This window comes from Cantharellus anzutake, assembly GCF_015039405.1.
Source record: "Cantharellus anzutake strain C23 chromosome Unknown EI90scaffold_13, whole genome shotgun sequence".
NCBI lineage: Eukaryota > Fungi > Basidiomycota > Agaricomycetes > Cantharellales > Hydnaceae > Cantharellus > Cantharellus anzutake.
This window is the reverse complement of record NW_024066963.1, coordinates 1,222,089-1,247,479: the sequence shown is the minus strand read 5'-3', so window position 1 is coordinate 1,247,479 and position 25,391 is coordinate 1,222,089. Positions and strand designations below refer to the sequence as shown.

At 48.6% G+C, this 25,391-nt stretch overlaps 9 protein-coding genes across 9 annotated transcripts; 5 read left to right on the top strand and 4 right to left on the bottom strand.

Moving 5' to 3' along the window:
- Positions 1-2,399: 2,399 nt before the first annotated feature.
- On the bottom strand, positions 2,400-3,361 carry EI90DRAFT_2890557 (protein-tyrosine phosphatase-like protein; the record flags this gene model as incomplete). The annotated part of the gene is made up of 3 exons (XM_039053987.1): positions 2,400-2,643; positions 2,695-2,862; positions 2,922-3,361. Coding segments are annotated over 3 exons (852 nt in total), but the record flags the coding sequence as incomplete, so codon positions are not given.
- A 1,950-nt stretch (positions 3,362-5,311) lies between these two features.
- Positions 5,312-8,650, bottom strand: EI90DRAFT_3287946 (peptidase family C78-domain-containing protein). The gene is made up of 13 exons (XM_039067082.1): positions 8,507-8,650; positions 8,343-8,434; positions 8,047-8,283; positions 7,764-7,988; positions 7,631-7,708; positions 7,543-7,576; positions 7,262-7,490; positions 6,350-7,209; positions 6,168-6,246; positions 6,059-6,113; positions 5,855-5,981; positions 5,559-5,700; positions 5,312-5,466 (listed from the first exon to the last, which is right to left on the bottom strand). Exons 1-13 carry the CDS (start codon positions 8,527-8,529, stop codon positions 5,428-5,430), a joined length of 2,220 nt encoding a protein of 739 aa, XP_038918671.1. The 5' UTR covers positions 8,530-8,650; the 3' UTR covers positions 5,312-5,427.
- A 90-nt stretch (positions 8,651-8,740) lies between these two features.
- EI90DRAFT_3048396 (uncharacterized protein) lies at positions 8,741-9,760 on the top strand. The gene is made up of 3 exons (XM_039059620.1): positions 8,741-9,096; positions 9,156-9,286; positions 9,354-9,760. Exons 1-3 carry the CDS (start codon positions 8,842-8,844, stop codon positions 9,535-9,537), a joined length of 570 nt encoding a protein of 189 aa, XP_038918670.1. The 5' UTR covers positions 8,741-8,841; the 3' UTR covers positions 9,538-9,760.
- Positions 9,761-9,773: 13 nt separating this feature from the next.
- On the top strand, positions 9,774-11,274 carry EI90DRAFT_330568 (uncharacterized protein). The gene is made up of 3 exons (XM_039067490.1): positions 9,774-10,475; positions 10,598-10,980; positions 11,046-11,274. Exons 1-2 carry the CDS (start codon positions 10,002-10,004, stop codon positions 10,904-10,906), a joined length of 783 nt encoding a protein of 260 aa, XP_038918669.1. The 5' UTR covers positions 9,774-10,001; the 3' UTR covers positions 10,907-10,980; positions 11,046-11,274.
- A 125-nt stretch (positions 11,275-11,399) lies between these two features.
- On the bottom strand, positions 11,400-12,472 carry EI90DRAFT_3048392 (uncharacterized protein). The gene is made up of 3 exons (XM_039059619.1): positions 11,855-12,472; positions 11,685-11,798; positions 11,400-11,631 (listed from the first exon to the last, which is right to left on the bottom strand). Exons 1-3 carry the CDS (start codon positions 12,079-12,081, stop codon positions 11,430-11,432), a joined length of 543 nt encoding a protein of 180 aa, XP_038918668.1. The 5' UTR covers positions 12,082-12,472; the 3' UTR covers positions 11,400-11,429.
- Positions 12,473-12,606: 134 nt separating this feature from the next.
- On the bottom strand, positions 12,607-14,035 carry EI90DRAFT_3048384 (uncharacterized protein). The gene is made up of 3 exons (XM_039059618.1): positions 13,828-14,035; positions 13,698-13,765; positions 12,607-13,590 (listed from the first exon to the last, which is right to left on the bottom strand). Exons 1-3 carry the CDS (start codon positions 13,992-13,994, stop codon positions 12,629-12,631), a joined length of 1,197 nt encoding a protein of 398 aa, XP_038918667.1. The 5' UTR covers positions 13,995-14,035; the 3' UTR covers positions 12,607-12,628.
- A 148-nt stretch (positions 14,036-14,183) lies between these two features.
- EI90DRAFT_3048380 (uncharacterized protein) lies at positions 14,184-14,860 on the top strand. Its single transcript, XM_039059617.1, is given in 2 exon segments — positions 14,184-14,821; positions 14,841-14,860. 2 exon segments carry the CDS (start codon positions 14,205-14,207, stop codon positions 14,842-14,844), a joined length of 621 nt encoding a protein of 206 aa, XP_038918666.1. The 5' UTR covers positions 14,184-14,204; the 3' UTR covers positions 14,845-14,860.
- A 35-nt stretch (positions 14,861-14,895) lies between these two features.
- EI90DRAFT_2913373 (uncharacterized protein) lies at positions 14,896-15,333 on the top strand (the record flags this gene model as incomplete). Its single annotated transcript, XM_039054495.1, has 1 exon — positions 14,896-15,333. A coding segment is annotated over one exon (438 nt), but the record flags the coding sequence as incomplete, so codon positions are not given.
- Positions 15,334-15,525: 192 nt separating this feature from the next.
- On the top strand, positions 15,526-17,005 carry EI90DRAFT_3174513 (uncharacterized protein; the record flags this gene model as incomplete). Its single annotated transcript, XM_039066337.1, has 3 exons — positions 15,526-16,370; positions 16,427-16,526; positions 16,580-17,005. 3 exons carry the CDS (start codon positions 15,526-15,528, stop codon positions 17,003-17,005), a joined length of 1,371 nt encoding a protein of 456 aa, XP_038918664.1.
- Between the last annotated feature and the right edge of the window lie 8,386 nt (positions 17,006-25,391).

The window sequence follows — 25,391 nt, the reverse complement described above, 5'->3', positions numbered from 1 at the left end:
GTTTTCGCCAAGAAATATAGTTGCATAATTATATCTTTATTCTAGCGATCTGTCTTCCCTCCACCCAGCGCCATCAGGATACCAATAAATCGCTCACCGACTTGTGCCAGCATCCTGGCACACTGGCTTCTGCCTCAAATAACATAAGAGATACTCGGGGAAGAGGAGTTCACGACCTGTGCGTCAGGAAGATACACCTCGTGCAAAACCCACACACGTACTCCCCCGTCCGAAGTGAATCTGATGTCGAACACTCGACTATTTGATGCGTTTCCAATGTTTGCGTCGCGCATTTTAATTCCAGAGAAAAAAACCATCCATGTGATAACACAACAGGCTAACGGAAAAAAAGAACCCGAAACGAAGAATGGAAATTAAAAGGGGGAAAAGAGACCCAGTCCAAGCGGATATTGGTGGCAGAATTGAGCAGCAAAGAGTGCAATTAGAAATGCGAATGAAAGCATTGAAAGCAAGTGTTTGCGGTGAGCGGGAGGGGATGCAGCAAGCACAAAGAGAAGAGGCGATGAGGTGAAATGATCGCAAAGATTGCAAGAGAGCGCGCAAAGGATGAAGGATGAGCAGCGTTGTAAAGCGAGCAATTTAAAAAACCGTTTTTTGTTGATTTTTTTTACCGTGGGGAGGGGGGGAGAAAAGGAACTAACGCCGACGGCTTTGAATCGAAAAGTAAGCGGCCGCGGCATCAAGAAGTCGAAATGATAAAACATATGTCCGATCCATATTCAACGCAACCTAATTTGTATTTGTCCGTCCAAAGAGAGAGAGGGTCGGGGGGAGACCTGTCATAATCTCACGACATGGATTCCATAAACAACAATCTTTTCATTCACCTAAAAAGGACGAGCAGTAGCAAGGGGAGAGAGCGGCGCCGAAGCACCATTAGCATTGCTGGATTGCTTAGCTCCACTCATAACCCATCCTCTGGCTTCCACGTGAGCAGTGGCAGTAGTGGGCGTACTCGGTCCCGCTCCACTCCACTCTCCTCTCTTCCCCGTGCCATTCTGAAAAGACCGTAGCGCAGAAAAAGAAGGTGCAAAACCGGATAACATCGCACTCAGTCGTTTACGCCGTCCACCAATAACACCACCTGCACCGCCTGATGCAGTAGTGTGCGTAGCGGAAGATGCTTCTGATGAAAGCGATGACGGACGCGAGCCTGCGCCAAGATCTGATGAGGTCAGTGAGCCCACAGGGGCCTGTGGGTTCATATTCGTCGTGAGTAACACTGTGGAAGGAGTCGAGGGGACAGGGATGGGTCTTGAGCCCCCTGAGCAGGAAATGACGCGTGAACGTGGAGGCGAGGCAGGGAAAATAAATAAGGTTTGCTGGGGTGTAGTGATTGCCTCGATGAGACTCATCGAGGTGGTTCGTGCTGGGTAAGTAGGAGGCACTTGTTTCCTTGGCCCCCTGTTCCGCGCGCTTGAACCCGACTGCCCCGAACCAGTACTCGAGAACGACGACGTTCGAGAAGCTTTGGTCCTGGAGGTTGCAATCGTAGCAGTCGTTGCCGCCGTCGTGATGGAGTCTTTCGTGCTGGCAACGGATTCTGGGGTAGTGCTGCTATTGTCACTATCCTGATAGACCGATACCCCCGCAATAGGCTTCTCCGCCATCAACGGGAGTTTCAGGCTAGGACGCGACTTCCGTTTCTCTCTAGGAAAGAATTCGCTCTCCTTCGCTTCACTGGTACTTGGAGAAGGCGGAACTGGGTCCAACACAGCAGGGGACGAACCCCCATTCCTTCTCCGCACGGGCGGAGGGCCACGCGATGGGGAATCCGATCGACGACGGGGAAAGGGCATCGTTATGCTGGGGTAAAACGGGAATCTGCCGGCTGATACGGAGGATAGGGAATGGAAGGAAAGTTTTTCGGAACCAGAAGAAGGTATCGATGCATCGCTGGTTCGCCTTGACGACGAGGCAGAAGCAGATATGGAAACAGCAGTGGACGAAGTGGTCGACGTCGATGTTGCGATCGAAGTGGAAGCAACACTTAAAGAATCTAATGATGGTCGGTGTTTCGCGAAGCTGCCTCGTCCGACACTTGCTGAACCCAATGAAGCCACACTTTTCCTCTTTCCGGGCACAACAGTTGGCAAAACAAAGGCGTCTCGTTGTTGTAACCTTCCCGATGGAAACGTCAACACGTTGCTGCCGAATTCATCCGGATCCATCTCTTCACTAGCCTTGCGAGATGGCGAGCCAGACTCGGACGGGTCATTCATTATGACGTCTTCGTTCTCTTCATCCACTTCAATGAGCGAGTCCGCACTGAAGACACTGCTTCGACTACTCGTCACACTGAGTGCTCGACTTCTCGAAGCACTAGGACCGAACGAAGAACCATAACGACTTCTCCATCCGCCTGCATCGGAGGACATTGTCGTTGAAGCAAGTGACGTGCGTGATTGATTCCGACGAATGATCATCCGCTGGTCGAGTTCCTGCGCCTCGGCTCTCTCGATCCCCATTTGCAGACTGGGGGAATTGCTTTGGGACTCGACGTCCTCCTCTTCGTCCATTGCTTGTCGTTTTTTTAGCCATTCCTCTTCACCTGACTGTTGAGGGCTCTCAGTTGAAGGGGATTCTAAACTCCGCTGGTATTCCAAAAGCTCGTACATAAGCCTAACGGAAAGTTGGGGGACCAGCATGGATACACCTCGAGGGAAAACTTACGACATATTTGGCCCTACAAGACTGCTCTTCGCCTTTACGAACTGGTATGAGCCTTGCACCCCGTCCCTCTTCAGCGCCACGAGATGTGGAGGGGCATCAGGCGCATAGGCTGCTCGCATGACGTATGCAATCGCTACAGTGGCAGAGCGCGATATCCCGCACTGACAACTGGGGTGAAAGACCCAAATCAGTCAAAAAGAAAACGGCTATAAAAAGGAGTCGCCCACTGTATCAGAACACCTGTTCCCCTGGACAGCGACTGGTCAACAAATCCGAGACCCTCAGGAAACCCATCCTTTACTAGATCTGACTGCCCGTGTGACCACATCAGGTGCAAATAAGCAATCTCCGGTCTCCCACACGATGGGTCCGCGTTGAAATACTTTACATTCCCATCCGTCCTCGAAGGAGTTTCCGTGTCGAGCGGCAACATGACCTCTTTGGCGACGTTCAGGATAGCACCAATCTTGTTCCCGGAAAGAACATCCCACGCGACAGCATTCTCTTCGGCACCGAGCCAGATACCGGGCAAGATCTCAATCGGACCGTCCTCGTACGGATTTCCCTCGCCATCGTCCTCAATCTCTCGCCGACGGAGGTTGGAGGAAGATCCCGCTGGAAGCGACATGACAGATGGTCTTCGACGGGTGGGGATGGCAGATGTTATATGAGAAGATTGCGCTGCGGTAGTGGCACCCACTAAGCTGAATGATGGAGCAGAGTAGTGTGGCGATGACGGGAGGGACACAGGGACATTGTTTGGTGCAATGGAGTGCAGGGAGAATGTCGAAAGTGCGGGGCTCAATTGCGGTCTTCCAGCATCAGCGGCTGATGAGAGACTGAGCTTCTTCACATTTTTCTTTCCAAAGGGCAGAGGGGGTCTCTCAGGCACAACAGCAAACGGGGCACTCGTGGGTGGCGAGCCAGTCGGCGATGGTCTAAATGGCTCGGGATTTTGAAAGATAGGATTGGAGATTGGTAAGGGTACGGAGGCGGACCGGACGGGGACACATGCAGTCGATCTTGGATGCGAGGATTGGGTCTGGCTCTCGAGCGTCTGGAGTGGTGAGAGAGCCGTCATATACCCGGAGTCAGTATTATTAAAGCCATCTCTGTTCGGTGTGTCGATCACAATGCGCAAGCTGGGAACTGAAGGCTTCCGGTTAGGAGTCGGAGAGACGCCAAGGGATGCGCCCTCCGTTGGGGTTACAATGGGCCCAGGGTTGGAAGAGGAATAGTTCATCTGAGAGTAAAGAGGTCTTATAAAAGGCTGCGAATGTCGTCGACCAGCGAGAGCTATTCGTGGCAAGGGGAAGTTGCTTATGGGAAGGGCGAAGAGGAAATTGACCGGAGCAAGATTGAACTGCTCAAAGAAGCGAAAGACGGAGAGGAGGAGAAGAGTTAGCCAATATAGAATAAAAGATACGAGATGGATGATAACGCCGAGCGGTCTTGTGAGTGTGGTGACCGCGGTCCCGAGATGTGAAGAGGCGAAGAAGGAAGAAGAGGAATGGAGAGGGGAGAGGGGAGAAAACACAGCCGGAGAGTAGTGGGTATTTGTTTGTACCGAGGGTTGGACAAAAAAATTCCTATGGCAACGCTTGAACAAGAGGCTCTTGCGCTTGAACATCAACTTTGCCCCCAGGGATGATTGTTGTTCTTCGACCGCTCCCAGGTCCATTTCTACCACATTAGTGGACCCTATTGTTGCTGGGAATTTTCTTTCCTTTACTTTTTGGTTGTGTTGTCTCTGTCCGTTACTTGCGCGCGCGTGCATTTTGTTGGTCTATCTTTTCAATCTTATTCGTCCTTGCCTCGCATCCAGGGCGTGCAAAGTAGCAACGGATCGCCCCTGTCATTCCCCTCACAGTGTATGGCAACCATCAAACCGAGTGGGGCATTTCTGAAGCTCGCTTCTAAAACCTCGTATCATCCGCAGGATCATCTTACCTAATCTACTCGTCGGCTCTGGCGGAACTCCCCATGATTGACGAGGCCATGGCTTGACTAGCCATTCCGGTCAACCTTCGAGTTGCTTACGCCTGCCTACTGCTCACTCGCACTGCTCGCATTTCCCCTGTGTCCATCCACACCTTAGCATGGTATCCACGGATGATGACCGATCAGAAAAGCGCGGAAAGCAAATCTCATTTCCCCATGTCATAGCTCTTTGTTACCAAATCGACGTTTCGGGTAGTAAAAAGTACAAGTCCTATCACACCGGTTGTGCTGGTTGCGCCAGATACGCACACTTGACACGCTTCCCACCCCTCAACCGTTGGTTGTGTCTCGTTCTCTGTGAAACAGAGGCTTCCATCAAGAGTGCAAGGGCAGTGATCGCGAAGTTGAAGGTTCTACACACCTTGCACACCTAGACCTCTCACCTTCCCCACTTAGCCTCGTTTCCAATTCATTCATTAAGATCAATCGTCCTCGTGCATCGTGAACTCTTCCTGCGTGATCCCCTCGGATATCACATATCCCAGTCTGTGACTTATCCGCGCGGACGCCCCGATATCCACCGATCGGAGATTTTACGGACAGATGTTGTTGCCACCAACCAGCACTGGGCAGCGCGTTAGCTTTTTTCAGATGAACAAATCCTTCACTACGGACACGTTCCCAAGTGGTGTGAGCTCATTACGTACACCGGACGAACGCGGGTGATTAATCTAACTCGTGTCTCCATCTCCCGAGTAGGGATCAAATCCCGACGCGAGTATATACATATGATCAATCACCGAAGGCACCGCCTTCCCGGTCATTTGGTATCTGACAAACGTACGATTGCAAGTGTATGGGAGGTTCACATCTAGATATTAACATCCTTCCTCCAGCCGCATCAAACGCTGGCGAGTACGTACTATCTCGAACCCCCCACCTCTGAAATCGGCCAGCCTCGAGGCATAACCCCCAAAATGTGGGGCTAAAACACCGCAACTACGGCTGTAACTGGCAGAAAGGACGCTTCGAGGTAACCAGTCTTCCATCCTCCTGACCTTCTGACTCAATGCTCGATAAAATGGATGGTACAAAAGCGTTCAGGTGGAAAACGTCCACAGGGAGCTGTGCATGGTAAGCCTCGCATCTTCACCTTCATTTCCAGCTGTACAGCAGTCCTATGCGATCTCTGACGGCTCCCCAGCTGAGCAAAGCTTACAAGGAAGTTGACGGATTTGCACTAAATTTGCTTGTAATTAGAAGTTGCTGATTACGGTACACGGAATATACAAGCTTCTGAATATACAATCCGCTCTGCAACGTGTTGGAATCCCACTTAAGGGAACCTATCATTGGTAAACAAAAATGAATCAATGAAATGAACCGCATTCAAGGTGAAAAAAGAATGGATATGGTCATTTACGAAGATAGGCGTTCCGATCCTGGCTTGGTCGTCCCCCAGTTTGGGGGGAGGAGAGCTATCAGATTAAGAGAATGCCGACTTAAGAGGCCTGAACGGGGTTAGACGATACCTCCTTCATATCTTCTTGCTGTACAGCAGTTAGAGGTGCCCAAAGCGGGAAACACAAGATTTGGTACTGATCAAATTTACTGTAAGCAGGAGACAAAATTCGTTAGCCACCCACCCATTCAAGGATTAGGGGTCCCCCAAGGCCCAAAAGGGGGGGGAGGGAAGAAAAGCAACGCGACATACAGGAGGTCCTTTCGACTGACGCGGAAGTCCTTTAAAACCTTCGCAGGTTCTAGCCCGTCAGACAACGTCATCGGATCAACACTGCCTTCTTCAGCACTAGCGCCTTTTGAGTTGAAATATGATATCTTATCCTTCACGCCTGACATCATGGATCGTGTTTGAGGGCCGGGATGGGTTGGGGGAGGAGACGCAGGTCCTTCCCAAGTAGTGGGGCGCGTATCCTTGGAGATGGTGGCCTCATCACTAACGGACAGAACCATCTCATGGCCCTCGTCTAGCTGGTCTATTTCCTGAATCTCGTCGTCATCGTCATCGTCATCGTGGCCCTTTCCGCCTCGTACGCGTTTATTGCCCACAGTGACTCTTGAGGGCACTGCCTCTGCCTCCGAAGAATCAGAGGACGACGGGGGGGTACGGACACTCCGCTTCTTTGCGTTTCTCCTATCCAATAATGGAGGTAACCTTGTGGGCGAGCTAAGAAGTTTCTTGCTCTTTGTGGCGTACTTGTACGTGTTGACGAATTTCTGCACCACTGACGGGGAACGACGCTTCACAATTTTAGTAGGCGTGTTCACCTCGTCTTCCAACACTTGAACAACGTCATCATCACTTGCAGCATCGGGGGGTTCATTGTCAGAATTGGGAACTATAACGATAGGCGCATGAGATGGTTTCGTTGGCACGGTTGCTGTCGGTTTTGGTGAGACGTGGTTTGGATTCCCCTTGTAACTTTTCCATAGGGCGAGGGCGGCAGCACGAAGCTTAGCACCGACAGACTCGGAAGGGTCGAATATCAACAGATTCGTTTCGCCCGATATAGTTTTTTCATAACCAACGACGGTTCGCGAATGTCCTTTATGCTGACATTAATATCAGAACTGACGAACATCTTTCCTGGAACGAAAAACTCGCCTGTAAAAAGATAGGCATTTTCTTTGTGATAAGAACACCTCCGCTCATCAATTTCCCAAAAGCATTCACTGGTGATGTCCTGTCGCCTGCTCCACTGGTTGAAGTGTCGTCAAAATACTGCGTTATCCACTTTATGAGCGAGTTGGTTGCGGACAGGGGAGAGCCTTCATTGTTTGACTTCTGTCTTGATTTTAATGAGTTAGGTCTGATGAAGTCTACGAGGTATGTCCTACGCGGCCACAAGTCGGATGGGAGCAAGATAAAGATATGAATTCACATACGGTATCCCGCACGCTGTGAAAGCAGCGTGAATATCTGTGGAAATCATTCAACAACAAATCTTTCGTCGTCTCGTCCACAAGCGCCCACCTGTAGCTCCGATCCATTTCTTAGTCCCAAGAAGCTCTCGCTTCATGTGCTTATCATCCGCGCCTTCCTGATCATATCCTTACCAAAGGCATCATGGGACTCGTAGATTGCATTCTCGCAGTGCTAAACATACCTTCCTCCCAAGAATACTCGATCCAAGCTTGAAGTCCACGGATACCCATACCCTTAAGACCCTCCTGAGGTCTTGACACAGATTCCCCCGCAGAAACATGCCGATCTTCCATCCTACAATTCGCGTCATGAAGTAGTGACATGTATGTTGGCTGTTCTTCCTGCACTGCCAAAGCACTACAAGCCATCATGAAATTCCGATATCCACATCCCCAGAATCGATCAACTATGTGAATGTTCGAGTCAGAACATGAAACCGATACAGGAAGATGTGTGGTACGCACTATTCTCAGATACGTAGTGACATACTTCCTCTCGACATAGTACAGCCCTGGTTATTTTCTTCTGCTCGACGAGCCGCGTTAAGGATCGTTTGAGGAGGGGAATCAAACAGGGCGTGACAAAGTTCGGAGGCGCGTCATCCAGTCCCGAGTGCCAGAAGACATTTTCTCTTAGAGAAAAGGTCTTTCGAGCTTTACTCACTGGTCCGGGATGTCGATTGTGAGTAGACGTGCTCGCTTCGCCCGCAGCTCGTTAGAACGACGTACGGAGAACATATAGTTAAATGCACACATACGTCCACTCTCCTCATGCAACCGATAATGAGTTTCAGTGACTCCTTTCTGGTATGGACCTAAATTCACCCCACAATGGTGGCAGGTAAGATCATCCCTTTACCAAAGCACGCCCGGCGCACACTCAACCTTCAGTTCGTTTTGTCAAGAGCAATGCAGAAAACCTCACTTCGGCTGTTCGGTAGCGCCCATCCAAGAAGCAAGTAATGGTTTTAAGTAACACTAGCCCTTCCCTCGTGAGCTCGTTGGCGAGGTGGGTTCCGTTGACTCGCAACGCAATGGAATAGAAATATTTAAATCGCTGACAAGAGCAGGTCGGTCACATGTTCTAAACTGCAAATCGGGAAACGGTGACCAACCCTCGCAAAACGACGCCGGCGAATGATCCACTGGAACACACGGCACATCCAGATACTTCGGCCATCTTCTGTGAGATTAGCCCGGAGGCTGGTTTTTCGCGATGCCCGTCATGGACCGTCTTCGTCACATCCACCATGCGGGACGATGACCCCTACATTACTTGCTATCACACCTCGCTCAGAGGTCCCCCCTATTCGAGGGTTTTCTTCCTCTCGCCTTTATGCTACTGCACTATATAGTGAAAATGAGCCCTCTACTGAGACTCCGCCTCCAGGGATGCGGGCTTCTGCGAACGATACCATACTGGTTAGGTGTCCATCGGCTGCTGCTCTTGAAGAAGTAGACGAGCCAATAGAACCATCCGAAATACGATTCAGAATATCCCCTAGAGCTGCAGAGGTATGACTTGGATTTTTATTTTAATCATATGTGACCCTCTCGAACCGGTGTGACTGCAGCAATTAAGATCCATTTCACGACGCGATAATGATCCGAGCGTCGCGCTTCGTGTGGCAGTCGATTCAGGGGGTTGCCACGGTTATCAATATAAGATGAACCTCACTTACCTTTCAGAAGGTGAAGGGGATTAGTGAGTTGTTCGGCTCTTAGAACTTGTCGGTTTGGTACTCATGCGCTTGACACTCATCTATGCGCAGCCATTTTCTATCACCAATGATCGCACCTTCGAATGTGCTCATTGACCCCGTATCGCTAGGGTTACTCAATGGTGCTACTTTGGACTTTGCAACAGAGCTCATTGGGTCTAGTTTCCGCGTGATCGACAACCCACTAGCCGATAGTGGCTGCGGATGTGGCGTAAGTTGGGAAGCTAAAGTATAGGGGATAGTCCGTTTAGCGTGGGTCCTTCGCTAACCATCTTGCGTTCCCCTTGCTAAGAGTCGTAGCATGCGGTCTGGTGGCAGTAAAAATCTGCATTTTGACTGTTTTTCACATCTGTTTATCCGTAATGCCCTAAATGTCATGTACCATCGGCCAATGAGTAAATAGCTCCAGAGCTTGGGTGACGCCAAGCGACGAAAGAAGCAAAAATGATTTCGCCGAGTGACTCCGTTTACACCTGTTTTCACCGGGGAATACTTTGTATTCATTTTCCTCATCGGGCGCCTTGCCCCACATTCGGCCACATTGCATTGCATCAGCGGCTCCCTTTAACCTTTCACAAGAAGGGTTTCCCCACCTTCCTCAGCAACGAGTGCTCTCGCTGCGCCCTCTCCCGTCTCACACCTTTTCCTGAGAGCTCCCTATCTTAACACCAAAAACAGTCAACGTGGAGATTGACGCGAATGTCGGACCAACCTCCACACAGCTCAGCAGCTTCCACTGCTAGCAGCTACAGCGCAAGCGTCGGGAGTGCCTCCAAGTTCCCTTACACGCTCCTCCTCTCCCCTGAATTTCTCGTTTGCGCTGGTTCTATCCTCTTCAAACTGCCGGCGGGGCCTTCGTCGACGAGACCATCCACCACAGTGAATGGCCTCACACGGTTATGGTCTTTAAGAACATCCCCGAATAATCTCAACACTTCCACCGTCTTGGACGTGAGCAGTGATGACGAAGAACCTGGTGATCCGTTGCAGATTTGCCTTATTCATCACTTGCGCAAAAAAGAATATTTATTGTCCAAGGGTCGGAAGGATCTGTTTGAGGACTCATTGCTTACCACCGCCATGCGGGAAACATACGAAGAGACTGGTTATCCGTGTAAACCAGTTCCCGTCACTCTCACCACGAGAGCGCCGGTCCCAGGCAAAGACATCAAAGTAAGCTAGTCATAATTACCAATGATTCCCACAACCCCATATTCATCATCCCCTTTTTCTTTCTTCCCTCCGGCGCCTATTTGCCTTCATTTTTGCTCACACGACCCTACCCGCAACTACAGGACAACCCTGCCGGACGACCTGTACATGATTGCATTGAGCCTTTCGCCATCACGATCCGTAACGTGGCCCCAGGAAACGTCAAGCTCATTCATTGGTTCATTTCCGAAGTCACGGGTGAATTCCAACCAGGTACCCTCATGCCGTCCGAATCCTCGTTTCGCAGTTGTTGGTTTGAGGCAGACGAGGCAGTCCAATTGCTTACATATGAGCATGATAGGGAGGTGGCACGGCAAGCATTGAGGCTGGTTCGGGAAGAATTAAAACGGCGGCGTAAATTGACTGGGAACGTGGTGACCGCAAAACGTTAGAAGGGGAACTGCGTGAGGATCACACCCTCACACACGGAGAGATCCCGCCATAACATTAGCTTCTGGCATACTCCGTAAGTTTGTCTCATTCTCATGCTTTACATTTTCAGTTGTCTCATAGCCATCGATTCCTTCGCAGTCGCTTTTTGGACCAGCTTTTTTTTTGTTTGCTTTTTTCATCGTACAACGAAGGACTATCTATTGCAAACCAAGCATCAGATCTTCCTCCCAATATCTGACGGGAGGCAACCGAATCGAAGAACCTCGCACCAGGATGAACGCATCTCTAGGAAACATCATCACGGGGGTGATATAATGGGGAAAACGGGTTTCAATACATACAATGATACATAATCAGACGGGATCTGCTGCTCTTACCTCACTGGTTTGATCGTAACCATTTCAATTTTTTTCTCGTTCGTTCAATATCTTCACTTCTGTACATCAAGTCTTCGTATCGCAATCATCAGGTTCTTCGAGCGGCGGACTATGTTCCCAACCTCATCCACATGCCACAACTCACTCATGTGCTCACACCATCCTCTTGACACCGAATGACGTCTAACCAGCACTTGTACACGCCTCCAGCCTCTTCACAACCAATTTCCTGACCAGTATCGCGTAGAATGTAGTATTCCCTTGCAGGTGTCTGCACTACTGCGATTGCAGGATGGAGAGGTATTCCGCGAGAATTCATCAAGTGGACCGACTCAACATAATGATGCCTGTGCACGTTGTCAGGGTTCAATCACGAGTCGAGTGCAAAGAAACAACTCACTCAGGGACAAAAAGCGATGGGATCGTAATTGCTGATAACGCGGAAGGAATGTTGCAATGCTGTCCATTGGATTCACATGCCATTTCGATAGAGGTTTGAAATGAACCACTGAGGCTATAGAAACAAGAATGGACGTGAAGGATGTAAACCATCAGCGGGAATAGACATGCCTGTTTCCGGCAACGTTTGCGAGTATGTAGCGCCTGGCAACCTTCAAAAGTGCCTCATTCAACGTGTATGTTCCAGGCAATTCCCTTTTCGCCATTCGACGTAGCCAATGCCTACTAATCCCATGTTCGTAATCTTCAATATTCGTCCAACGAATCATATCCATAAGTGATCGCCGCCCGATTGACGCTTCCAAAGACAGATAGTTACGCCAATCAAAACGAAGCATTGTACCAAGACCCGCACCAGCCGCCTCCGGTTCTGGCCGCGAAGCGAATCTATCATCAGGAGGGTGACCGATGGCTTCCCCAGTTTCAGCAAAAACGTAGAACACCTCCTGGGTTGTGTGTCCAGTCGTTGAGTGTTCCACATAAATCTTCCAAATTTCGGGGTTCGAGGTCTCAGTCTCTGCCACGTGAGGTTGAGCATCAATAATGCTGGAGGACGCCCAGCGCACGACGCGTTGATCATTAATTTTTGAGGACAGCCAGACACGAGCTTCGAGAAACCTATCACGCGAGACAAACTATTGGTTCACCGACGTTGGCGAAACTGGATGATACCTTATTGCAACAACTATCTGCCTCTCGTTGTTCGGACTGCACCACAGGCGACAGTCAATAGGTAAGTGGCCAGCAAGGAACTGATTTCCCAAGAAGGATTCGTTGAAAGTCTTTCGGCGGCTGGCTTGTTCAGCTTGTCGGTAGCGAAGATACGGCCAGAGATTTAGTTGGGAAAGCGATGTCCTGAAAGACTTAACGTATTCCTCCAGTCGGTCACCCGCATAGTGAAGTTGGAGTATCGATAAAGCCGACAGGTACACTTTGCGGAGCAAGTAGGATATTATCAGCGGGTGGAAATAGATTTTCAATACCTGCATATCTCCAGGCCTTCGACACCAAAATGCAAATACCCCGCTCAGAGTCCGAAAGCCCCATTAGGATGACAGCGAGCTGGGCAGTCATATGGCGTTGGGAGATACGTGGAGGCACAGAGATGCTCTTCGGCAAGGGAGGCTCAGATGCCGGCGGGAAATCAAGATGGTAAAGAGGGTACGGCGCATCAGGAAAAGCTATGGGAATTTTTCGCTGGGGAGCAAAGCTGGTAGGTTTTGCAGGGGGAAGTTTTAGCGGGCTTGGATAGTGACGGACGAATGGTTTTGAAACTAGCAGAAGCGGGCCTTTTTTGGCCCCAATAGAAGAATCAGTTCCGCTGAAGCTCGAGTTCATATTAGGAGTTGAAACAGTGTTCGAGATGACACTGGAATCTAGAACGATTTTCGGTGTAGCATATCCGGGTATGGTTCCATTGACGTCAGTAGGTGAGTGTTCCACGCCAGTAGTCGTTACTGGCGAACTTGGGCGGCGTGTAACGGGATCCAGTTCCAATTGGTTCGCACACAGATCCTCTGTTGCTTCCCTTGGCTTTTTGGATGATATCGACGCGACCATCGCGTCCTCTGGCCCTCGTTTTCGCCGTTGGCAGGAATCTTCCGCGTTGGAGATGGTTGGTTGAGACTGTATACTATAAATAGAGTCATGTGTAGACACCAAAGAGACCTTGGGCTGGGCAAAATTAGAAACGTCTCGTCTCCTGTCGCATGGATGCTCCGAGTTATCGTCAGGGAGGACAAGCGGAACGGATGGAAATGTGCCAACAGCTCCGCGAGACTCGGGATACATCACAGGAACAATGGATCCCTGGTCTTGGACATGCCCGCATCCACTCTGAGCTACTGAAACTGAGCTACAAGTTGTCACGTCCGAAACATGTTCTGTCACGTCGTCCTGAAGTTTCATGCCCCCTATCAGGGTAAAAGAGCCATGGACTGAAAAGCCTCACTTACAAAACCAGTAACGATTCTCGCACTGGGTGGCGTGGGTTGGTGCGCCTCTGGTGCACAAGCAGAAGCGCTGATAGCATGTCATTCAGTCATGAGACGAATAAGCTTCAAAGAGCAAAATGCAAACCCAACCTCTTGTGGGAGGATTGACTTGCTGTTGGGAAAGCGGACTTGGGTTGAGAGACGCCAAGCTTCTCCAGGAGAGCCTGGCGAGTCAGTTTCGAATAACCTGTGATTCCTCGCAATTTGCAGAGCGCCTTCAGGGACGCGACATTCATAGAGGTGATGTCCGTAGACATGGCTTCTGATGTGTTCCCTCTCTTCGACAGCGGCGCGAGTTAGTACAGGCTCGTACCCAGCCGTTCTGTTTATGCTTGTTTATCTTGTCAGAACGGCTGGTGGAAAACATTTTCCCACGACAGCTGTATACTGTTATTTGTGCATATTGAATTGAACAAACAATACTCAACAAGAATATTATTGTGCAACTGATCTCACTGTCCGATACAATGAACGTCCACCAGTCCCCACTTCCTTCACCCTTTCAAGTGCCGAAGAGAGCGCGTATAGAGGCTGTGCTTAACTCCTTCGAAGCAAATGGTCTGACATTGTATGAATTTCTCGATGCTTGCCTTAGCGATGATCTGCGTCACAACCCCACAAATCTCCATAAAATCAAGGGATCTCTCCCTATGCTTGTTGGTCTCATTATTCAAAGGGAAAGCCTCCAAAAGTGTCTCTCAATGCTCTACTCACGGGATCCTACCCTGTTTCTCACTTCAGTGCTCCTTTACACTCGCCAACAACTCACGAATGAGCTCGATTGCCTAACAGACATAGCCTCTGGCTTCCATTTCTCAGCTTCATCTATGACACACAAGGAAGTTAAATTTTTGTCTGTTCAGCAGACAGCAAAGAAATTCTCCCATAAAGCTCCTACTTTGTGGCATTTTATTGGCTGTCTCCTTTCGGCGACATTTACCCCCGAGGAAATTGTTGAACTGGATGAATGGGAGGACATTGACGATTTGGAAAACGAAAATAATGACGACGATGATTGCTGGTTAGATTCTAGTGGCTTCCCACCTTCATCTCAAAGGAGCCGATCCCGCAGTGAGAAGCGGCAGGTTGCACTCCTACTCATTGTAAGAATTACAGTCTTATCATATTCACCTAAATTTATATATATATATATATAAGAAACGTGTCACCATAATTTCAATCCTTATTCAGAATCGAAACCAGAAATGCTCTGGAACGCAAGCACTTCTCAGTATTTGTCTTTATGCAAAAAGGACACCATCAAAAGTCATCGATGCTCTTGCACATGCCGGTATCTGTTTCTCTTATTCAAGCATACTGAATATGATTGGCTCGCTATCTCAAGATCATACATGCCAACTAAAGAGGCTCAAGGGCGATGGAAAACTTTCCCGTGTCATGCTTGCATATGATAATTTCGATGTCAACATCTCTACTTCTCAGCCAACTATACAACGACAAGGCTACATGCTCAATGCCACCTCTGGTATCTTCATCCCTCTTGCTCATGTTGACCCTGAATCTCTTCGTGTATCGGACCACCTTTGGCACTGTGATCTTCGTAATCCACATCGAGACCGATCAGTTCCTGTTTGAGAGAGGACCTATTTGGACTACCTTCCACCTCTGGGAACTGCAAAGCATATGCGGGAAGCATATGCATACTACTTTCGTCGAATCCTTGTTGAACTTGCTCCTGATTTTGCCAAATTCAAAAGGAATCTTGGCCACTTAGCCCCTGTCATGCAAGTCCCAGTGATCAAGAGTGAAATTCTCCCTGCCCGGGCAATGCATCTACAGCAATCGACAATAGATGACAATATTAGGGCTATAGAGGACTTACACCGTCAGGCTGGCTATCAAGCGGCAGACCTGTACAATTACGTCCAGCTAGTGCATGGAGACCTTGGAGCCTTTGAAAAACTCGAGTCGGCTCGTGAGCATTGTGCTGCCGAAGAGATACCTGGACTCCGAATGCAGTATCTTATTCACATTCCAGGTCTCTTCCATGTTTGGATGGCAGGGCTCGAAGGGCTATATAGAGCATGGTTTTCCCCTTTGGCCCATCTACATCCTGAGAAAGAGAAGGAAAATCGAAAGAAGACCAATCATACTGGTGTCAAACATACAGATGCTCTCCGCTGGCTCACACTACTATGCCCAAAAGAAAAGGGAAAATTCTCCTCGAGTTCTATGCCAGACCTTCACCGCCTCGAGTCTTCACTGACTCATACTAGCTGGGGGCTTGTACTGGACTGCTGGCATCTTGCTGTTAAGGCTAAAGACCCAAGATGGGAAACCCTTGCTGACTGGGTGAAGTCTAAACCAAAATGGGAAGATATTGTCGCGATTTCCCATGAAATGGTGGAACAGTTCTTGCCTGGGCCTGCATTTGACCGGGAAAGGTTAACTGCGAATGCTGATCAGGTCAACGCAAACTCGAAATTGTATCTTCGTGACCTCATGGATTGTACAATCTTCAAGGCAGCAGTCTCATCTGGGGATATCGGGCGAGTGGAGCAGGTGCTATATTCTTGGGTGCCAATGTGGAAATCGACTGGGAAGCATAAATATGCAAGGATGATATCCAATTTCCTATATCGCCTCCGTTTTGAGTACCCCAAACCACTGAGGTATGTATTGTTGTGCATTTCTGGCTATAATTTCTAGCTTCATGAACATCCCATAGTCACGCAATACGTATGAATTGGGTGTTTTGTCCTACAGGGAAAAATGGCCAGTATCGAGCCGTTGATTGGGGCGTTGAAGAGATAAATCTTCACACAAAAGTATTTTAATTATTTCTATCATCACTTTTTGACGTTCTTATCCTTAGCTCCAGGTGCTCTGGGGTGGTGCAGGTGGTCCATCGAGAACGTGGAATCTAATCTATAAACACTCTATTCTGGTGGGAACATTCCGAAAAGCGATGAAAAGTTTGGAGAGAAACTTCTATATAAAAAGCACAGCTGTTCTTCACCCACCACCCAAAATAGAGACACACGTGACACCACCTCGAAAAGAGAGGGCTAACGTTGGCCATAACAGAAGCACACACACACACACCCTAGCACCTTACCACTCACCTACCAACAGATCCAACCCCCACCATGGCCGAACGTCAAAATTCGGACCCAGGAGGGACATCCGACAGTCACCCGACGCCGACACATCAAACGCTCAACAATTGGTCGAACCTCAACGCCACACAGCTCTCTCTCCACAGCCAAGCAGACGTAGTAATGGAGACCGACACCCTCTGGCCTAGAACAGACCCCACAGAAGACGACCAGCAAACCATCGGCAACGTCACTGAAATGATGTGGGACACACTAGATGGACTTGCCCTCATTAGAGATACAGGCATATGGAACCACCTGCACTACTTCAAGAGCTGGCTCCAGGAGATACTGGCGCTGGACACCGAGAACATGAAACCGGGCGCAGCTGAGTCCAACCCTAATAACCTCACCGCGCTAAACGACATTCTCTTAGAACTAACACAAAGAGTCCATACACTAGAACTTGGACAAAGCGCACACCACACCGCACCGCCCACCGCCCTGCCCAGAGACCCGGAGACTGCAGCCACTCCCATGTCGGCACCCAAAACAACATGGGCGAGCGTGGCAGCCAGACCCCCCCGAATGCCCATCCCAGCCGTCACGGTCAACAACCAAGACCAAGATGACACAACACCACGCCCAACTGAACCCACCTCAACAGCTGACCCGAGATGTCTTATCATCCAGCTGAACCCCCCGATCAAACTAGAAGACCGCCCGAGCGGCATCGTAACACGAGAGAAGATCAACGATCTCCTAGAGAAGAAAAACGTCCCGCACTACCTGAGAGTGATGGCCATTGGATACTCGGTAGCGGGTAATATCAAAATCACGTCAGCCCCGACATGTAAAGCCTCCGACCTCATCGCCTTCGGACACGAGATAGCGGCCACAATCACCCAAAACGAGGTAACATCCGTATTGCCGGATGTGGAGCACTACCGCGTCAAGATCAACAAAATCCCGACACACAACAACGATGTCCCGATCTCCTCAGGAATGGTACACGAGGAACTTTCCACCTATGTGCCACAGTACAACGGCCTGAAGCATTGGAGACTCCCAAAATGGCTCGGCTCAGACGAGACTATCCACGCTAAGAATCACGCCTCAATCGTTATTGACTTCTCTAACAAAAAAGACAGAGACCTTTTTCTTAACCTTAGATCAGTCTACCTATTCAACTCCAGATGCACCATCACTCCATATGAAGATCGCGTACAAGTACATGCATGTAGCAAATGCGGCATGCTGTCCCATCACACTGCCGTATGCAAACAAGCCAGATGCCTGAAGTGCGGTGCAAAAGATCACAAAACCACAGACCACCTGGAGGACAATGACCTCTGCTGCATCAACTGCAAGGGCAACCACGATAGCGCACATAAAGAATGCAAGGCCAGAAGAAGCCGCATGGGACTCCCCCCATCCCCGAAACGCGTACCCACACCTCAGCCCCAAGTGCCCACAGCCCGAGTGGAAAAACAGGTAAAAAGAAAAGGCAAAAGTAAGCAAAAACAACCTACCCCTCAGTCCGCACCAGATGAAACCCCAGACCTCGGTCTATCGGACCGAGACCTAAGCAACATCCTGAGCCAACAACAATCCCCAGAGGCCCAAAGAGCCTCAGTAGTGAAGATGGTAAGCGCGAGGGCGAGGGGAGGTGTAGCATCAATCCCCCCCATCAGAATCCCCAGACCAAAACCCAAACCTACCAACCACCAGATGGAAATCGAACCGTTGAGCCAACCTGAAGGGCCACCTCAATGATTCGACAACCTAAACTACCAGCAACATTGACGGTGTGCAGCCTAAATGTTAACCGCTCCAACGCGGCCACCCAGGCCGCCATGCACAACATCTCCAAACGGAGAAAACCCGCAATTGACGTCCTCCTGCTACAAGAGCCCTGGTGGCACAAAGTAAACGACATACACATCCCAGTTGCCTTCACAGGGTGGCAGACCGTGTTACCGAAACAGCCCATCGCTGAAGGCGAAAGGCCAAGAACAATGGCCTATGTCCGGCAAGATGCCAACATAGAGCTCACACTGAGGAACGACCTAGCGTCGGACCTAGACTTCATGATACTAGACATTAAAAGAAACGGTTCAACGCTGTAGGAGAAATAACGGCCACACTATGGAAACCCATTATGGAAATATGCCAGATAAATCACAAAAACCTCATACGACAAGTAGATATGAGAACATAGAAGGACCTGAATTTTAACGAATTTTACGAATTTTTACGAATTATTACGACTATGTCATATCCATACAATCCCGACCTCCACTCCGGGCTCCTGGAACTCCGAACTCCGACTTCCGGAGTCCTACTTCCCTTCCATCACTTTCTCCTTGCCGACTCCCAAGAGGTTATCCCACCTCCGGCTCGGACACCACCTTCGGTCCGACTCCGGAACATTCCGGGTCCGACCCCAACCTCGACACTTTCCAGATGAGTACACAAAACCTATGCTCCCGACTCCGGACCTCCGCTCCGGTATCCCGTTCACGTCTCGTCTCCGGAACCTCCAGTCTTAGCTCCGACCTCGGACTTTGACCCCACCTCCGCTTACACCCATTGTATTGGTTAGCTCATTCCATTTAATTACCTTTGCCAATATTCCGGAGTTTAACCTCCGAGTTCGGACTTTCCGGACTTACTCCGGACCTTGCAACTATTGCATTGTCCATTTCAATTCCGCTATTCTCCCTCATTCCTATTTGGGCTGCTGCTTCCTTTCTATTCAGTCAGCTAGCCATTCCCGACTCCCATCCTCCTTCCTTCCTTCTTGGGCCTTGGCCCTTCATTCCTCCTTTGGGAAACACCATTGAGTCAAACACTTGACCCTCGGTGTTGCTCCTCTTTCCATCTCCCTTTGTCTCCTTTCGTCTTACCCTTGTTCCTTTTGATTCCGGACCCCTCCTTATATACAATGTACCTAGTAACTTGTAACCTCAGTCTGAAATCGACTGGAATTCCCCCCCAAGAGACTTTCCCTCTGCTAGATCCGAAATTAGGGACCCCTAGGACAACCAGCAATGGCACAGCGCTCCGCCTGAGTCGCTGAGGCCAAGGTCCTTCCATGCTAAGTCTCCGATTCCATTCCGGAGTCGTCCGAATCCGCACGTTCTAACAGACTATACACGATAAATCGAAAGAAAGAAAAATAACAAAAATACTTCAAGCTTACCATCAACGAGACGGAATTCTCGGGGGAATTTATAGCAAATATTAAACCAAGAATTAGGACAATCGACCAAGATTTGACTATAAAAATAATCAGAGAACCTCCACGGAAACTACTTTCCCATGTCCGCACATGTAGCAAGGATGGAAGTACCACGGAACAAAGATTCCTCAGGAACTAATGCAAAAGTCAAAGTCGTGTTTATAATAGGAAATGTAGATGTCACCCAAACGGAACCAATGAGAGTAATTACAGGGGAAACTACCCATAAACGACGGAGATATGACTAAAACTCCTGCAAAACGAGGACAATGTCTAAAAAGCAAGCGCGAAGATTAACTAGTAACGACCGAGACAAGCTTGATAGCCCATTAGAAAGGAAAGGATCTACTCTTAATCCTCCCAAATTTCCATAATAAAAGGATCATGCGTTAATGAGAAATCCAATAACGGGAATAGCGACATCAAAAGTCCGAGCTCAGGGACAAGACGATGATTGCGTAGGATCCATAATTAAAACATACAACGAAATTTACACGGAAATTATGAAAAATAGGAAACTATAGTTATGCAAATTCTCAGCCCAAACGGTCCAGCCGTTGTGAAGTTATACCCATGACGGGAATATAGGAATCCGCATCATGTGTAATGACACGTGAGGGTGGCGATGCGCAGGGAACCGGCCGTCGGAACCGAGATCCGCACTTCGGCAGATCGCGAAGACCAATTTCCGTCCAAATAAGGAAGAGCCCGGTCAAAACAAAGCACGAAAAGTGCAAAACAACCTTAGATCATGAGGGAAAAATCTGAAATAAATCACAGAAGCCCATATGAAAGAAATAAACACCCGCGCATATCATAAATCCCGAACAACTAAACGAAAACGGCTCCCGCATACGAACAACTATGGGAACGACGCACGTGATTACCGAATGTGCGCGCGAAACTTTGCTAACTCAACGAATACAGGGAAATAGGACACAACCTTAGTACCATTGGAAAGGTGGGAATAAATGAAAATTTATGATACCAAGAACGTGAGAAAACATCCAGAAATGAATGAGATACAAGGACATGAAGTTAGAAACCTGAAAACACGCGGGAAGACAGCTTCAAGAGGTCTAGAGCCCTAAATAAAATACATAAAAATATGATATCTTCGAGGACGACCTACTATAACAACGAACAATACATATGGAGGATTAGGATGTGATAATACAAAGGAGAATCAGGGAATATGAACGAAATTCACGAAAACTACTAAACTACGACGGACCATGGTGGGAATTTTAGGGAACGATGTTCTAATGAAGTAGAGAGCTATAACACATTCGTTTGAGTAATTCTTGATTACTAGCAACTTTTTCTTTCAGTTTTAAACCTGAATAATTCACTCATTTATCATTTCAGTCTCATTTTAACTAAATGTCACTAAATAAAATTGGAATAAATCAGCTGAAGGTCTCAGCACAGTCGCACGCATAGTAATGCGAGGTTTGAATTCAGTATGACCGAGTCATAGCGAACTTAATGGGAAATATGGGGAATTTGAAATAGGGAACTGCGGCAAATGCGGTGCAGACAAATTCTAATTAACCATTAAAATAGCTTAGGCGAGGAAGGACAATAAGGATTCCAGGCGCAGTCTGACCGCAGTAGAGCCGCAGTTCAGCGCAGCAAAGCGCAGTGGAACTATAGCGTGAAAATTTCACTTTTTATTCAGTTTGAGAAAAATACACTGTAAATAAATCCTGTAAATAGAAGGTAGAGCGTGAAAAAGGAAGGCGACCCAAGGAGTATAAAAGGGAGACCCTTTCTGCGACTTTTCGCCCCCCTTAGAGAAGTAAGAAAATAGAGTATTATTTTTCTCAAGCATTTCTGGTTGTCACTCCAGTGCGAAAAAGTGATATACAGTTAAGATTGCCACTGTAGTAAAAGGCAGCAATTAAGGAGAGAAATATTAAGTAGATATTTCAACAGGAGAGCTGGTTAACACTCCAGATTTCAAAGTGTAAACACAAAACAGTTATTTTGCTACTGTTAAAACAAGCGATAAAATAAAGACAAAAATAAAACGAACTCAAGGGACACTCCAGACACCATCCAAATTCATTAACTGAATAGAATCTTTGAAACTTCACCAAGTAGAAGATTAAATTCAAGTTTAAATCCAAATTAAACAACGCTACACAGAATTACACCTAGACAAATTAATAAATTTCAATAAAGAAACAGCTCCGCAGGGCTCGGTTTATCTGTAAGTCAATTCCCAGGAACTTTAAAACTAACCCATAAAAATAGAATTAGCCAAAACACTCGGATTGGTACTTTATTTACAATAAATAACACTAGTACACTTCCCCATCCTAACTAAAGAACCAGGGAACAGCTTGGTGGTGGTCTCGTTTGAACCTCCCAACTGACCTTCCTTCGTTCTCTCCTTCAACGCAACAATCAGTGAGGTTAATTAATATCTACAACCAAAAATCGCTCGACCCAAATGCAAGGAATGAGTACATGGCAGAAAGACTGGCAGAAACCACAATGGATGCAGACATTCCCATTGTCCTCACAGGCGACTGGAATATCCGGCACCCAGACTGGGATGACCACGTTGAAACGCCATGTCCCAGAACCGCGGAAACACTAGAATGGCTAGAAGGAGGCACATTCTCACTCTGCAACGAACCATACGTCCCAACCTGGGAAGACAACAACGGCCACTCCTCTGTGATAGATCTCACCTTCGCCAATGCCGCAGCCAATGGGGCCGGGGCCATCTCAGGCCACTTTATCGACACAGAAATTGGTTGTCTATCAGACCACCACGCCACAATATTCCAGATAGGACCCCCAGAGAACTTGTCATTAACCCCTGTGAAACCAAACTGAACTGGAAACATGCGAAGGAAGAGGATTTCACAAAAGCCCTAAAAGAAGCAATAACACGCGAGCGACAGAAAGTAGACAACCTAAAGGGTAACCTACTCAATGCCAGCCGGAACACAGCGTCACCAGAAGAGCTAGAGGAAGCCACGGCACTAATCCACGGCCTTGTGGAAAAAGCCGCAGCAAAGTCCATCCCCATAAGACGGCCCAGCAAAGCGTCAAAACCATGGTGGAATGAAAACCTAACCAGATCATACCATGAATTAAGACAGACCAAAGACTCACTGAGAGGCTGGATGAGAGACTTCAACCAACCTTCTATCTACCTCGTGGACAAAGCCAAGTCCCTACACAAAGACATTCACTCAGAAATCAGAAAGGCAAAGAAGGATTACTACCGTAAGCTAACAGAGGAAGCAAACTCAAGGAACATGTGGAACTTCCGCAAATGGACGAAATGCCAAAGAACCTACATCTCCCCCCCGATCCTAAGCGGGACAGGTCGCCCAGCGGTGAAACACAAAGAGAAATGTAACATTCTGCGCGAGAACCTCTTCCCCCAACCACCCACTCTACCCGACGCACCACCGATCAACCTCACCCCCCGCAATGAGGACATGGAATATGTAAGCGTGACTAAGAGTGAAGTCCGCGACGCCATCTTCACAGCTGCGCAACTAAACGCACCAGGTATATCCGGCCTGACGGGCCGAGCATGGAGATGGGCATGGATCACACTAGACAACAAATTATACCACCTCCTGAGACTGTGTGCTGACTCAGGATACCACCCTAAGATCTGGAGAACCGCCATCGCGGTGGCCCTCCAGAAACCGAACAGAGACTATGCGCTACCCCGCTCATATAGACTCATCCAACTACTGGAAGTCTCAGGAAAGGCACTAGAGAGAGTCCAGGCCCGCAGGCTGGCGTTCCTAGCCGCAAAACACCAACTATTCCCTAACACCCAATACGGAGGGCTTCCAGGCAGATCAGCACAGGACGCCCTACTATCCATCACACACGACATAGAGGCCGCATGGAACCATGACAAAGTGGTAACAATGCTGACCTTCGATATAACAGGATTCTTTGACTGCATACCACATGCACATCTCATCGACACGATGAGAAAACTCCACATCCCAAATCCCCTAGTGAAGTGGACGCACAGCTTCCTATCGGAAAGGAGAGCAGCCATTTGCCTCGACGGCAAACGCGATGAACTGAAACCCATCTCAACGGGCGTCCCACAAGGATCATGTGTATCCCCTATCCTTGCCGCATACTTTACCTCCCCGATGTCTAAAGCCATAGCAGAGGCGGTCGCGAAGGAACTGTCCAACGACCCTGAGCTAAGCGCACTACACAGTAAAAATTTGATAAAATCACATCCACTCACGCTATATGTAGACGACGGCTCCCTAGCAGCCTCAGCACCGTCCAGGGCCGAGGCAACTAAGGTGGTCCAACTTGCATTCACAGCAGCACATGGATGGCTGAAGAAAAGAGGCCTCAAAACAGACCAGGTGAAGAATGACTTGATTCACTTCACCAAATCCAGGACTGGCAGGAACGCAGGCCCAGGCCCATCGATCACCATACCCACGAACGAAGTGAACACAACCAGATCGGTAAACCCCTCCAACCTCATAAGATACCTAGGCATCTGGTTCGACCCCCAACTCAAGTTCACAGAACATGTTAAAAGGGCAGCCGCTGAAAGAGGGCTCGCGGCTCTCTATGCCGACTAAGCTCGTGGGGGCCAAACTCCCTAAACTCCTACTTTCTTGACTTAACTCGCTATGCTCTCGATCCTTAAACTCCGTGTGGGTCCTCCGGGATTCCGCAAGGTCCGGGCTCAGCGTCCACTACTCACTCGTTGTGAGCTAGATCACTGCCCTTATTCCTACTGTTGGAATTCCACACACTCACACCCTCTCTAGCGCGTCCTAGCACCTTAGAGAAAATTGGGGGAGGGGAGAACTTCTATTCCAAAATCCGGTATGTACAGGATATAAGGAACAATTATTTTTAGAAATAATAGATGGGGAATATTGATGCCATATGGCACCTGCATACCTTATTAGGCGAAATAATAAAAAGGGTAACAGTATCAATAAAGGAATATCAATCAATAACTGAAATGATGGCAAAATATGAAAATATAAGAAAATAAGCGATATCTCAATGGATTTACGGAATTAAGAGCCAAAATTGGAAATGAAGCCGGAGATAACTCTCACGCAGCCGATGAGCATTTTTACCAATTTATTAGACGCCGTGGGAACGAGTGAGGCTGGAATTCTGGGTTGCCGCTTGAGATTCCCACGCCCGCACATGCCCGTGACCTGCTGTGCCTAACTTCTCCAACACGGAACTCCGTCAAATCTCCACCGATTGGGACGTTCTTGGTATCGACGGGATCGTAGGAATTAGGACTATTTTTAGATGTCGAATTTGTATCGGGTTGTTGTGTGAATGGAAGTGGTTTTATAGTCGTG

Coding starts and splice junctions, on each gene's coding strand:
- EI90DRAFT_3287946 (XM_039067082.1), bottom strand. CDS start 8,529: ATGGGCGCTACCGAACAGCCGAA. Junction 7,577..7,630: donor GAAATGGATCGGAGCTACAG/GTGGGCGCTTGT, acceptor TGATTTCCACAG/ATATTCACGCTGCTTTCACA. Junction 7,210..7,261: donor AAATGCCTATCTTTTTACAG/GCGAGTTTTTCG, acceptor TATTAATGTCAG/CATAAAGGACATTCGCGAAC.
- EI90DRAFT_3048396 (XM_039059620.1), top strand. CDS start 8,842: ATGACCCCTACATTACTTGCTATCACACCTCGCTCAGAGGTCCCCCCT. Junction 9,097..9,155: donor TATCCCCTAGAGCTGCAGAG/GTATGACTTGGA, acceptor GTGTGACTGCAG/CAATTAAGATCCATTTCACG. Junction 9,287..9,353: donor TCAGAAGGTGAAGGGGATTA/GTGAGTTGTTCG, acceptor ATCTATGCGCAG/CCATTTTCTATCACCAATGA.
- EI90DRAFT_330568 (XM_039067490.1), top strand. CDS start 10,002: ATGTCGGACCAACCTCCACACAGCTCAGCAGCTTCCACTGCTAGCAGC. Junction 10,476..10,597: donor TCCCAGGCAAAGACATCAAA/GTAAGCTAGTCA, acceptor CCGCAACTACAG/GACAACCCTGCCGGACGACC.
- EI90DRAFT_3048392 (XM_039059619.1), bottom strand. CDS start 12,081: ATGCTTCGTTTTGATTGGCGTAACTATCTGTCTTTGGAAGCGTCAATC. Junction 11,799..11,854: donor GCAAACGTTGCCGGAAACAG/GCATGTCTATTC, acceptor TTGTTTCTATAG/CCTCAGTGGTTCATTTCAAA. Junction 11,632..11,684: donor CCATCGCTTTTTGTCCCTGA/GTGAGTTGTTTC, acceptor CAACGTGCACAG/GCATCATTATGTTGAGTCGG.
- EI90DRAFT_3048384 (XM_039059618.1), bottom strand. CDS start 13,994: ATGTCTACGGACATCACCTCTATGAATGTCGCGTCCCTGAAGGCGCTC. Junction 13,766..13,827: donor AGTCAATCCTCCCACAAGAG/GTTGGGTTTGCA, acceptor ACATGCTATCAG/CGCTTCTGCTTGTGCACCAG. Junction 13,591..13,697: donor GAGAATCGTTACTGGTTTTG/TAAGTGAGGCTT, acceptor GTAGCTCAGTTT/CAGTAGCTCAGAGTGGATGC.
- EI90DRAFT_3048380 (XM_039059617.1), top strand. CDS start 14,205: ATGAACGTCCACCAGTCCCCACTTCCTTCACCCTTTCAAGTGCCGAAG.